The sequence below is a fragment of the Nicotiana tabacum genome, chromosome 5, assembly GCF_000715075.1.
Source record: "Nicotiana tabacum cultivar K326 chromosome 5, ASM71507v2, whole genome shotgun sequence".
NCBI lineage: Eukaryota > Viridiplantae > Streptophyta > Magnoliopsida > Solanales > Solanaceae > Nicotiana > Nicotiana tabacum.
The window spans coordinates 144,882,382-144,896,505 of NC_134084.1; the positions used below are offsets into that span (position 1 = coordinate 144,882,382).

Sequence of the window (14,124 nt, forward strand, 5' to 3'; positions counted from 1 at the left end):
CCAAAAGTAGAAGCAGTTTTGACTTTTCTTCTTACCTAAAATACCCTTAACAAAATATAGTATATACCAAAATAACCCTTAAACCTAATACTTAGGATATTAATTTATAAATTTTTTTTTTATTTTTAGGAAAATCTTCTAATATATAATGACTTTAGGGGTGAATGTTTTTATATTTATTGAAGGAATTTTAATATATTTAACTTATATTAAAAGAATTAAGTACTTTTTAATTTTATTTTCATATTTTACTTAAATAAAATGAATTTTTTTTAATTATTGCATGTAATAACAAAAAATTGATATTATTTATTTACTTATAATATTAATTATTAAGTAAATCTATTCATGTCCTTATTCGTAATTTGACACTTAAAAGCACTTTCTAAAAAGTTTGGCTAAACACAAATTATTTTTCGAAAGTGTTTTTCAGATTGATTAGCCAAACACAAACTGCTTCTCTCCAAAAGTACTTTTTTCAAAAGAACTTTTAGAAAAAGCACTTTTCAAAATAAGCTGATTTCTCCGGCTTGGCCAAACATGTTATTATAAATATATAGACTATACCCTTTTTATAGACATTCTCTACAGTGCATCTTCTAACTATTCTGCTTTCCTTAGTTTTGAGGTATGCCCTTAACATCTTCTCTTTCATATCAAGTGTAGTTCTCTTTTTTTTTTTTTTTTTGAGGTTATTGTTGACTGTTAATTCTTGCTACTGTCACTACTTTGTTTTCCTTTTAATTGTTGGGTTTATGTTTTTCTTGAGTCGAGGCTATCAGAAACAACCTCTTTACCTTACACTACCCTCCCAAGACGACCCCACTTGTGAGATTTCGCTGGTTATTGTTATATTGTTGCATGTTAATTCTGGGATTTTCTTGATTTTCTTTCAAGTACTTTATAAATGAGGTCAATTTTCTGTTAAATGAGTAGGTCTGCATATAGAACATTGAGTTGAATGAATGATACAAGTTTTTGCTGCCCCCTTTTATTTTTAATTTTTTAAAATGAATCTAATGGTGGCAAGAATCCAAAGATAGTCCAGATAATCTGGGATAATATTTCAATCTTTTCTTTCATACTCCATCTGTTTCAAAAAAGATTAGCATTATTTCCTTATTAGTCACACAAATATTACCCGTACATATAGCAAGGCTGGATCTTGATTATAGACTTGAGTGAGTAATGCAAGTTTTTGCTACCCCCTTTAATCTTTTTAACTTAAGAATCTAATGGTGGCAAGAATCTAAAGATAGTCCAAGATAATTTGTGATAAAATTTCAATCTTGGTAATCATGATTTAATATTTATTTTTCTTTAATTCCCTTGTCAATGTCTCTTATCTTTTTTATGGTTTTTGAGAATCTTGTGTGTTTGTTTCACATTTAGAGCTTAGAAAGTGTATATGGTTTAACACAGATACATATAATCAATCATAGTTGGTATTGTTGACAATGAGCTTTAATTTGAGAACTTATGAATTAGGTTAAAATGGATCCAAGGTTCAATAGTTTTCCAACTTCTATGAATGGATTCAGCCTGGAGAACCAATCCTTACCCATTTCTTCGAATCGTTGGAAGAATAATGAGCCAAGATTTGAAGCTATTTATCAAGATCAGAAGCTAGTCAATGGTCCAAGATTTGAAAATAACTTTGTCCCAAACAATGTTGGTGGAGTTCAATCAGTTTCTAATGACCCTTTACCAACAAGCAGCAACAAAGCATTGACTTCTGATATTGGTGCTGAGGATGAATACAATGAAGACTTTGATTTCTCTGATACGGTTTTGAGCTATATAAATCAGATGCTTATGGAAGAAGATATGGAGGATAAGACACATATGCTTCAGGAGTCGTTGGAATTTCAAGCGAAAGAGAAGTCATTCTATGAGGCCCTCGGCAAGAAATATCCACCTTCACCTCAGCAAAACCTGTCGATTACTTACCAGAACGATGAGATACCAGATGAGTACTGCTCAGGAAGTCTGTATAATTTTACGAGTAATAGCAATGACAGTAGTGGTTACCTTATTGATCCAACAGTTATTAACATTTCCAATGATCTTGATTCCTCTTATGTACAAGGCCTTTCAGTTTGTAATGGTACTTACTCTTCGATTAGCTCATCGAGTAGCTTAAATAATATTGTAGATGGGTTCTTAGACTCTCCTGTAAGTCCTCTTCATACCCCTGATATATATAACGACAGCCACCCGATTTGGAACTTTAGGAAAGGAGTGGAAGAAGCAAACAAGTTCCTCCCAACTAATATTAAGTTGTTGGACAATGTGGATATTAATGACTTGTTGCCTCTGGAGAAAAGAGGGGAAAGTGGTTATGTGGCTGCTCGGGTAGAGAAAAGGTATGCGGGAGAGACTTCACCTACAGAGCCGAGAGGGAGGAAGAATCCTCATAGAGATGATAAGGATTTACTAGAAGAAGAAAGAAGTAGCAAACAAGCTGCTGTTTATACAGAATCAACAGTTCGTTCAGACGAGTTTGATATTGTTTTGCTGCATAGCTTGGGTAATGGGAAGGAAGCGTTGGAAGCTTATCGCGAGAGCTTGAAGAATGCTAGAATGAAAACTACGGTGCAGAATGGGAAATCAAAAGGATATAATGGAGGGAAGGGCCGCGGCAAGAAATACAGTAGTAAAAAGGAAGTCATAGATTTAAGGACTCTTTTAATAAATTGTGCACAGGCTGTTGCTGCTGATGATTGCAGAAGCGCAATTGAACTGCTGAAACAGATCAGACTCCATTCATCTCCTTTCGGAGATGGCAACCAGAGATTGGCTCATTGCTTTGCGGATGGTATGGAGGCACGCTTGGCCGGCACTGGTAGCCAGATTTATAAGGCCCTTGTCAATAAAAAAACATCAGCAGCCGATTTTTTAAAGGCCTATCACTTGTATCTCGCGTCATCGCCATTCAGGAAGCTTTCGGGTTTTGCCTCAAACAAGACAATCATGACAAAAGCAGGGAATGCTGCAAGGGTCCATGTCATTGACTTTGGTATCCTCTATGGCTTTCAATGGCCTACGCTTATTCAACGTATCTCAGCTAGAGAAGGTGGGCCCCCAAAGCTTCGCATTACTGGTATAGAGTTTCCTCAACCTGGTTTCAGGCCTGCAGAAAGGATTGAGGAAACAGGACGCCGTTTGGCTGATTATGCTCAGACCTTTAATGTACCATTTGAATACCATGCAATTGCAAAGAAATGGGAAACTATCAGACTTGAGGATCTAAAGCTTGAAAAAGATGAATTTCTTGTCGTCAATTGTTTGTATAGATTTAAGAACTTGCCTGATGAGACCGTGTTAACTGACAGTTCGAGAACTCTTGTTCTCGATCTTATAAGGAAAATCAATCCAGACATTTTCATCCATGGGATTGTCAATGGGGCTTACAGTGCCCCATTTTTTGTCACGCGATTTCGTGAGGTCCTTTTTCACTTTTCTGCACTTTTCGATATGCTGGAAGCTAATGTACCACGTGAGTCTCCAGAACGAATGTTAATTGAGAGAGAGATCTTTGGGAGGGAAGCCCTGAATGTCATAGCTTGCGAGGGGTGGGAAAGAGTCGAAAGGCCAGAGACATATAAGCAATGGCAAGTTCGTAATCTAAGGGCAAGGTTTACACAGATACCTTTTGAACGGGAGGTCATGAATCGGGCAATAGAAAAGGTGACATCAAGCTATCACAAAGACTTTGTAATCGACGAAAATAACAAGTGGCTATTGCTAGGGTGGAAAGGGAGAACAATATATGCATTATCTTGTTGGAAACCTATTTAAGAATCTGCAAGCTATGTTGCTCGGATTCTCCGAAAATGTTTCCGGGTGCGTGTCGGATCCTCCAAAAGTAGTATACTTTTGGAGGATCCGACAAGGGTGTGGCAGCATTTTGGAGAGTCCACGTAACATAGTGTGCAAGGCATGTTTTTAACATGCTTTCTTTTGAACATAAAGTTGTCTTTCCACATATTTGGAGAAATCAAACAATACAGAGGTAAATCTCCTGACCTATTTCACATGTTCTCTTCTTGTTCCAATTCATCTTTAACATTAAAAAGTGACTGAACATGCCACCCATGCAGGTAACGGGCAAGTTCATGCTGTTGTTAAAGCTAATAAATATTTGCTCACACGAGCGACACAATGTTTATTTCGTTGCTAAGATGATCATTCAAGGTGAGGCTTCAGAAAATATTCTTGCCAACCGATGATGAAGTTGAATTATCAGCATATAATCGTTGCTGCAAAGTGTGTAGCACATACCTGCTACCTTTCACCTAACTCTGGTCATCATCGAGTTTTAGGCAGATAGGAAAAGATTACCTAGTAGTATTTTTTGTATCTATTGGAACTTAATTTCTAGTCTCTCAAGACCTTTTATCACATTTCACTGCTACACCCTGGGGTGCCTTATGTGCAACGCGTTGTTATTAAACATTATTATCTTGTCTGTTTTGCTTCTTTATCCATCATTTGGATTTCCATTTGAAAAGAGAACAAGTTTTGCATAGCCTTGTATTTAGGCTGTCAAATGGTGTGTTAACTGACAAATAGCATATACAGAATTAGATGCAATAGATCACTTCTCTTCTTAGTTCAATCCCAATGTTCATTGTTTTTTTCACGAGCATAATTTCTGCCACGGCATGCAACAATAATCTGAAAAATGGCAATAAAACTTCTCAAATATTAATCAACTTCATCTTTTGGATTGTCAAGGTTCAAAGTGCTTCTTGGTTCGTAATTTAGAATTTTAACTTATCACAGTTTACAAGAGAATTATTAGCTACCTCCTTGTAAGTAGACTAACTCGTTTATAAGAAATGCCCCTTGTATTATCTACAATCAATTCAACAAGTATTACTTCACATTTTCTCTTTCCATACGGTATCAGAGTCTTACTTATTTTTATAATTGTACTAGTCTCGACTCTTGGGTTGACTATTTCAATGCCATCACTCATTATTTCGATGATCTAGGGTCACGGTCTAGTGTTACGGTCTTTTCACGTCAAGAGAATATTATGTAGAATACTCTCCACTTAATTGTAGAATAATCACTACTATTTTAAATTTTGCATAGAAAATGTACTAACTTTCTTGCAGGGGCGGATCTACCTTGTCGGACCGGGGTGGCACGCCACCCGCATGCTTCGACAAAAATTCTTAATAAATATGTTGATATCTATGGAAAGTAAGCTATATATATATAAAGTGGCACCCGGATTACACAAACAGCAAGCGGGTGCCATGGTTTTGACTTGATTTTGAAGTCTGTAATCTACTGCATGGTTCTGGGTTCAATTTGCTGCAGTAGCAAATTTTACGTTTCTTTGTTTTAAGATCTTTTTCCTACTTATTAACCCTAGATTTCCCTCTTTTTTCTTCCGGTTGTTTGCTACTAAATCCCTCTATATTCTTTCTTTGTTTAAATTTCTATACATTAGTATTCATTTTGCTCCCTACAATTATATCTTATTTCATAAGCAATTTCTTTTGATACGTAATTTTAAAATTCTAATTAATATATAGTTTCTCTCTTTCTAGTGATACAACATTAATTTATATATTGGAGTATAATTTTACAGTATCATTTGTTGGATTTTGAAAAAAATATCCTGATTAAGAGAGGTTTTAAATTGATTTTCATAGATTGATAACTTTAAAATTTTGCCTTTGAAAATAATTCTCATATGACTCAACAATTAAATTGAAAAATTAACCCAAGCATAATGATTAATTAATCAAATCAAACATTATATAAGCTACTCTTTAAGAAAAATTTCTAATTGCATGCGTACTTTCATGGATAATATCTTTTCGTACTTTTATCTGGAAAATAGTAAATCAAGCGTAAAAAAATTGAACTAAAATTGAACTTATTTGCATTTTTTAAATAAAAGACGTAACTGGATTAACCAAAAATTAACTGAATCATCCATTCTTCCTATTCGGTCTTTCTGGCTACTATATATATAGTGGCACCTGCAACCTTCAAATGTTGGATCCGCCTCTGCTTTCTTGTGAGTAGACAAAACTTTTATGTAAAGAGCTTCTCTCTTGAATTGAATACTCCCACCTTTTCTTTTCTTTTTTCATACAAAATTTTTATACAAAAAAGTAGTTTTTTTTAAATATATAAGCTATTGAATCCCCTTAACACAAGAGAAGCTTCAACTGTGCATTTTTTTTTTGGGGGGGGGGGGGGGGGTCCCTTTTGGATCGTTCCTCGTTCCACCACAGTTAACACAACATTATTGACCTAATAAACTAGTAATTGATTTAGAAACTAAAAGCTACACCTTTGCATATAAATCAAAGTTTAAATTGGCTTTTGAACTTGACAGACATGCTTTGTACTTCATATATTACATTTGATTTCAGGTTTTTTTTCAATAATTTTTTTTTCTATAATTGTTTTTTCTTCACTGCACCTTTCTTTACTAGAACCCATCCTTTAAATGCACATTTGCGCTTTACACTTAAAGCCCCGATGTACCTTGTGTCTTTTTCAATGCCTTTTCGCGCGTTTTCACCTTTGACAACACTGATTGGGACAACCTCTGATCCCTCAGAAGAGGATTGATTATCTTGTGCTGTCTTGTCCTTAGGGATATCTTTAATTTCTCTGTTCTCTTCTTCGAATCCTTGCTTGAACCTGTTATAGTTTGTAAGCTCACTATTCTCAAATGAGCGTTCACCCAATACCTGGACCAGATCTTCTTGATGAAGGACCTCCTTTTCAAGTAGCAATTCTGCAATCTGAGCTACATGTTCTCTGTGTTCCTCTATAAGCTGTAGGGTACGATCATATGCCTTGGCGACCCATTCTCTAACTTCATCGTCAATAATTGCTGCAGTCTTGCTACTGTAGGGCTTTGATGTCTCAAATGTATCATCTCTTCGCGGAAAAGAAAGAAGACCAACCTTGTCACTGAAACCATAGACAGCTACCTGAGCATATGTCATCTTGGTTACTTTCTCCAAATCATCTTGAGCTCCAGTTGAGATCTTTCCAATCAAAACCTACTCAAAAATTAAAATCCATATCAACATTGAAAAGATCTGATTTAGTGGAAGAAAAAAAGGTAGAAAATTCGGAAAAGGAATAGGTGGAAAAAGCAAGTTGCTATAAAGATTTAAAGAGATTGCATTTTCAATAAGGTACGTAGTGACTAATCTTGTCCAACAACGAAGTATTATATGTGACGTTTTTTAGGTTATTGATTCTATGAATATCCAGAGTTGTCATATTAAGGCCTACTACTTCATTGAGCAGCTTTCTATGAGGTTGAAAAGCAGAAAATTGAATATGCCCAAACTCATTAGGAATAGTTTAGGATGTATGCATTTAGGCATGTTACTGTGTAAAAGTTGGTGGCATGACACAGTCTTTTTGCGTCTAAGAAACTTCATTCATATTATGACAGCAAAAAGGGTACCTAAAATGACATGCAACAAACCAGTTTGATGACTATAAAATATTCTAGCAGAACTGTAACACAAGTAATTCATGTCACAAAGGATTCACCTTCTAGAGGATAACTATTTCGTTAAGTGAAGGGGCAAGAAGATTATAAAAAAAATGGTAATTTCCTAAAGAGAAGTCACAGGAGTCATTTCTTGAAGTACGACGCGGGGCTTGTCCGAGACCATATAAAGAGACAACAGCCTATTTTTTCAACCTATGTGGGACGTTCTAACAGTCTTTGGCAGGAATGGTTTGCATATGCATCCAGCACGATGAGATGTTTCCAAAAGATTAACTGATAATGATGTAGGGAAAACATGTGAAAACAAGGAGACAGTTGATAAATATACCTGCTCAGCAGCTCGGCCACCAAGAGTCATGCATGTCATATCAAATAGCTGCTCCTTAGTCATTAAAAGATTTTCATTGGGAACATATTGAGCAAATCCTAATGCTGCTGTTCCACGAGGAATAATTGTCACTTTAAGTAATGGTTCTGCATGTTCCAAGAACCAACCAGCAACAGCATGGCCGGATTCATGATACGCAATTGTCCTCCTTTCCAGTTTGCTTATGACCTGCAGAATGCACAAAGGTAGCTTTGCATAAGTATATCGTGTTGTCCAAAAATAACTTTTTTGCCATTTACAAGTTCTTACTAGAACCTACTGGACTGCAATTCATAACAGCATCTTAAGAAAAAGAGTGAGGAGATTGGATACCTTGTTCTTCTTCTCTAGACCCCCAATCACCCTGTCTATTGCTGCCTCGAAATGATGCATTTTGATTGTGGTACTCTCACTCCTAGCAGCAAACAAAGCAGCTTCATTACAAACATTCGCAATGTCTGCTCCAGCAAATCCTGGTGTTAGAGCAGCAAACCTCTGTGAATAGAACGCTGCCTCCTGGTCAAGTTTCAACTTGTTCAGATAGATTCTGAAAATCTGTTCACGACCTTTTATGTCTGGCTTGTCAATGGTAATCTGGCGATCAAAACGACCAGGCCTTAACAAGGCTTTGTCTAATATATCAAGTCTATTTGTGCCAGCGAGTACAACTACACCAGATGTGGTTGCAAATCCGTCCATTTCTACAAGCAGGTGGTTTAAAGTACCCTCACGTTCATCGTTTCCTCCAGAATAGCGTCCCTTCCCTCTTGTTCCACCTACTGCATCGATCTCGTCGATGAAAATTATACTAGGTGCACAACGTCTTGCCTCCCGAAATAAGCTCCTAACTCTAGCTGGACCAACACCAACAAACATCTGCACAAATTCTGACCCAGAAATCGAGAGAAAAGGTACGCCAGCTTCTCCAGCTGTAGCTTTAGCTAAAAGTGTCTTTCCAGTCCCAGGAGGACCAACTAGAAGAGCACCCTTAGGAATTTTGGCTCCTAGCTCCTCGTATTTTTTGGGATTCTTAAGGAAGTGGACGAAGTCCATAATTTCTTGCTTAGCCTCGTCACATCCAGCCACATCCTTGAAGAAGACCTGTACCATAAAAGTGCCAGTTGACTTTAGTTTCCAACTAATCAGGAAAAAACAAATTCTCAGTGAAAAGACTGCTGTTTTTTGAAGCTGTCCAATAATGGGAACTAATTCTCACCTTATTCTTTGCATTTTTGTCCATCTTTGTGAAATGCGCTTTACCAATATTAAGTATTCCACGAGCACCTCCAAAATCCATATAATAAAGGATAGCTAGAAGCAACAGGGTTAAACCACACTTCATCAGTTCTGGGAACCAATCCAACTCATTAACATATACCACAGAGACAAAATTATTAGAGTCTATTCCCCAGGCTTCTTGTGCTTCCTTCAGCTTCTGCTCAAATGACTCAACACTCCCAATGTTAAAAGAGTATTTGTGGTTGCTAATGTTTCTATTACCATTTGTACCACTTGTAGGACCTTGAACGGTGTCATCATCAGTTTGATTATTACCAGGTGAAGAACTCCTTACATAAACTCTGGCTACATCTTTGTTAGCAACGACAATTCGATCAACAAGACCAGGTTCAAGTAGCTTGTTTTTAAACTCTTGGAAGCTAATCTGAAAATTTACGTAAAGTGAAGTGACCATGAAAAGAGAAAATACAACCATCTAATGAAAATAAGACAAACACTGCCCTCCCAGAAAATAAAATCCTGCTAAGTCACCAGTCACAAATGAAAAGATTTAATATATACAGAATTTTTGTTGCTTCGTTAATTTCATACATGCACTGTAAAACCTTTTTTTTGATAAGGAACATGTAAAACCTTGAAAGAAGTTCTTCATCATAATCCACTTTATAATATTTTTACTTTTATAAATATTAATATACACAAATAATTTAAGAAGAATAAGTTCGAATTGGCAATGTATAACAGAGATGCAAGGGTCACATGGTTGAATGACATAGCATGAGTACTTAAGTTTTATTTAATGTTATTTGTTTTGTTTTTTTCCGATAACTGCGGTGTATGGGCTAGCTTGCGCGGGCTTCGACTAATTCCACCGAATATCTGCCACCTCCCACCAACAACAGGTACGAGATAACTCTGTCCACCAAGGCTTGGACAAATTGGAAGAAATCAACTAGTATTTGACATTTGGTTTTAAATTATTGTTATTTCAATAACATCTAAATGAAGTTGATTTCATCTCAAAAACCAAGTCCAAATCCGATTCTTCAAAAGCAAACTAACAATTTCATTCATAAAAGTTTACAAAAACCTAATTTTCCAAATCAAACCCTATATTGAAACATCCTCTATCCCAGTGTCCTCATTTACTGGTAGACATACAGTTAATTGGTCTTTCATTTCCATTTCATCCACTAGGCAAATCCACGATTAGATGAAAATCGGTCATAACATTTTATCAAATAGATTACATTCCAGTCTACATTGGTCTCACACTCCTTAATTAAGGCACTAAACTCATCCTCTAATATAAGAAAAAAGAGCTGAAACAATGAGAGTTAGAACTGTACAACAAACTGTTGGGTAGAACTAACCTCCTCCGGTTCGAGATAAATCAGAAGTAATATTGATGACAAAGCAAAGCCAACAAATAACAAAAAGAGTATAAGTTGATATTTCTTCATGGAGTTCACCTGGGCCTCCTTGCTCAGTTACACATTCCTCTGCCAAAGATTAAACCAAAGAACAAGTTTTCAGTTTTCAGCATAGATAACCCAAGGGAACAAAACATACAAATAAAAAAGAAAAAAAAGAATTTAGAGATCATGTCAGGTGTTGCGATTTCACTTATTTCAAACTCCACCAAATCAATCAACTAAGCCTCAATCCCATACTAATTGGGGTTCGCTATAAATGCTTTGTAATTGTTCTACTTTTGAGCTTCATGTTTTAAACTCATAAAAAGTGTCTAATATAACCTTTGAAGGATTCAAAAGCATATGCTTTCACATATAAAGGTTTTCACGCTGACAAAGTTGTAATTCGTGGTTCTCTCAAGTAGTTTACGATCACTTTTACACAGTGTTAAGACATAGGAGGTGACACAATTCAAGTTTTTTTTTTTTTTTTGAATTGGTAACTTTTGTATATATTAATAACATCAGTACATAGGTTGCACTGAAAACCAAATTTACATGAAGAGGATAAGGAGATGTTCTGATTTGAGACCTAGCAAGATCCTAGTATGTCTATGATTGTCAATGTATCTTTTGTGTAAATCTGTTTGCACCAAAAACAAAAAAGAAGAATACAATTGAGTTTGATCTTCTGTACTGGATTGCTTCTATCTTCAAAACATCTAGCGTTCCTTTCCCTCCAAACTGTCCACCAGATACAAGCCGGGACAGTCCTCCATCTATCTCTACTAGTTGCTTCAGCTCCAGCTTCTTCCCAGCTATAAAGGACATCTTTAAGCCTGTATGGCATTGACCATGAAATGCCCCTAAGACTAATAAAGATTTTCCATAGTTGGTCTGTAATCTTGCAATGTAGAAATAAATGGCTAACAGTTTCAACATTTTTCCCACATAGAAAACATCTTGAACACAGAAAAATTCCCCTTTTTATGAGATTATCCTGGGTTAATACAGCCTCCTTTGCTAGTAGCCAAGAGAAGCATGCTACCTTGTATGGAATCTCCATATATGTTTCCATGGCCATGCGTCTACTTGTTGATTATTATGATTCAAAATCTTATATGCATCCTTCACCTGATAAAACCCTCCGTTGTGCCTCTGCCACCAAAGTGAATCAAACCCTTCCTGTAAACCTTTAAATGCTTCCAACTCTTTGTAAAGGTGAGCTAATCTTGTTATCTCCCAGTCATTGAGAGAGATTTCTCATCCTTGATGACTCCTCATATCAGCTACTGTCCTATGCTGGTTTTGTGCCAATCCAAACATATCGGGGTATCTTTCCTTTAAGCTTCCATGTCCCAATCAGTAATCATTCCAGAATGATGTGTTCCTTCCGTTGTTCACTCTTATGGAAGGGTGATTCTTCATTATAGGCCAAAGTTCTCGGATGGATTTCCACACACTTACTCCATATGATGTTCTGACTTTTTTTGACACCCAGTTATTTTCCTCACCGTACTTAGCTTTGATCACTTTGCTCCATAAAGATTGGGGTTCTTGAGAGTACTTCGATAACCATTTCATTCTAAGAGCCTTGCTTTGATTCTTCAAATTCCTAATTCCTAAACCACCTTGTTTTTTAGCCATTTCATTCAAGTTCACATTGTCAAAATCTACTGCTAACTATTTCAATTTGGGAACTCTTAGCAGAAAAGCAAAAGCAGCATATAGCAGAATACCCAATATCTCAACCAGCTTAGAGAAAAGAGGCAATTCGAATCCCCATCCTTCTAATTTCCTCCGTCTACTTTCTACACGCCACGCACAAGAAATGCACACTCAAATCATGCCCCACTTTTTGATATCCATCACCATTCATAGATAAAATATCCTCATCTTCCTCATTTGTGGAATACCATAAAATGGTTTAGATCTTTACAGCCCCATCCCACTTTGTAGACTTAACCACAATTCATGGATAAGTATCCTCATCTTCCTAATATTCCAGAATTGTATAAATGATTTTAGACCTCCCAAACTATCTCTAATCAATTTCTTACTAGTTTTGCGCAAAGTTCCACAACCGATCTCTTCAAACTACATCTACACATTCTTTTTTTAATAAGCAAAGAACATCTCGACATTATCTGTAATAATACAAAGCTTATATAAATATATGTACATTTTGATATGATATCCAAAGTTTTTAAATATCATATCTACTATCAAGCACACTTCTGTTAGCTCATTTCAAATCATTTTACTCCACCATATGATCTCTAACATCAAATGTAACTGATCAATGACAATCACACAGGATAATGAATTAATTTCTAAAATGGTTATCCAACTTAGGATTTTTTTCTTACAAAAGTCGCTAAACTAATTTAGTCACTTTGAAATCACAAAACTTGTGGCTGCTCACTCCAAAATTAAATTTGGCCGAAAATCCATGGAGCAACACTAAATCTTTCTCCGTGTGACCTATAGATCAGGGGTTCAAGCCGTGAAAGCAGCCACTAATGCTTGCATTAGGATAGACGGTCTACATCACACCCTTGTGGTGCGGCCTTCCCCGGATCTTGCGATGCTTTGTGCACGGGCCGCCCTTTTTTTAAAATCCATTAAATCTTTACCAAAAAGCCAGTAGGCATGCCAAATTAGCTAAAAATACCAATGTGGATTTCCAAAGCAACTAGAACCAAATATTTAGTTATTTACCCAGTCAAAAACTAAAAAAATAAAAACTACTCCAACCCGTTTTTAAACACAAACCCAGATACATTTTGGCTATAGAAGATGCCAAATTTAAGAGATAATGTTGCCTAGTGAGATTATTGATGATCTTGCCTTGCCTGCACGGAGCTGCTGGAATCTTTTTGAAAAAATTCAACTTCTGGACAAGATGATGTTTAAGCTTAGAGATTAAGGTAACAGATTTATTATATATTCATAATTTCAGCGTATGCTTGACTTGCTAGAAAACTACTGTAACTATAGGTTAAAGATGCAAAGTAGCTCGTTATATTATGTTAAAACCTAATCTCATATTCACCATTATTTAGCTGAGAATTTGATGCACTTACCTGTAAATGTTTGCAGAAATGGCGATATGAACGGATTAATGGAGAATTTGGCGGGGCAGAAAGACTATCCAATTTGGCATATTTTGCTCTAGTTCTTGTGTTTTATGTGTTTGATTTGATTTGATTGGCTACTCGAAAAGTCACGTAGTCAATTTATTTTTTAAGTATAGGGATTTTAAAATAATTTGTCAAGACATTCCATACACTTACGTGATACTAATTTTTTTAAGAAGTTTCAAAAAATAAAATTTTAAATAATTTAAAAATATTTTAACTTGAAATTTTCACTTTACTTTAAGTGACAAGTCTTTATTGTCACGCAATTATTATGACATGCTTAATATCATAACATCTTGTTTGGAGAGTTATTACCTATTGTATTGTATCGTATTATTATTTTACATACAATGTATGTTTTGATTGTTACTTAAATTTTATTGTATTGTATCGCTAAATCTGTCGTTACATAAAGATAAAAAGTGTCACTTTATGTGGAACGATTGA

At 35.7% G+C, this 14,124-nt stretch overlaps 2 protein-coding genes across 2 annotated transcripts; one reads left to right on the forward strand and one right to left on the reverse strand.

The window, feature by feature from the left end:
- Positions 1-594: 594 nt before the first annotated feature.
- LOC107810170 (scarecrow-like protein 9) lies at positions 595-4,553 on the forward strand. Its single transcript, XM_016634907.2, has 3 exons — positions 595-628; positions 1,489-4,015; positions 4,104-4,553. Exon 2 carries the CDS (start codon positions 1,495-1,497, stop codon positions 3,799-3,801), a length of 2,307 nt encoding a protein of 768 aa, XP_016490393.1. The 5' UTR covers positions 595-628; positions 1,489-1,494; the 3' UTR covers positions 3,802-4,015; positions 4,104-4,553.
- A 1,751-nt stretch (positions 4,554-6,304) lies between these two features.
- LOC107810172 (ATP-dependent zinc metalloprotease FTSH 8, mitochondrial) lies at positions 6,305-13,749 on the reverse strand. Its single transcript, XM_016634909.2, has 6 exons — positions 13,621-13,749; positions 10,493-10,621; positions 9,097-9,543; positions 8,214-8,981; positions 7,842-8,069; positions 6,305-7,046 (listed from the first exon to the last, which is right to left on the reverse strand). The coding sequence occupies exons 2-6, from the start codon at positions 10,580-10,582 to the stop codon at positions 6,429-6,431; spliced, it is 2,151 nt and encodes a 716-aa protein (XP_016490395.2). The 5' UTR covers positions 10,583-10,621; positions 13,621-13,749; the 3' UTR covers positions 6,305-6,428.
- Positions 13,750-14,124: the final 375 nt, after the last annotated feature.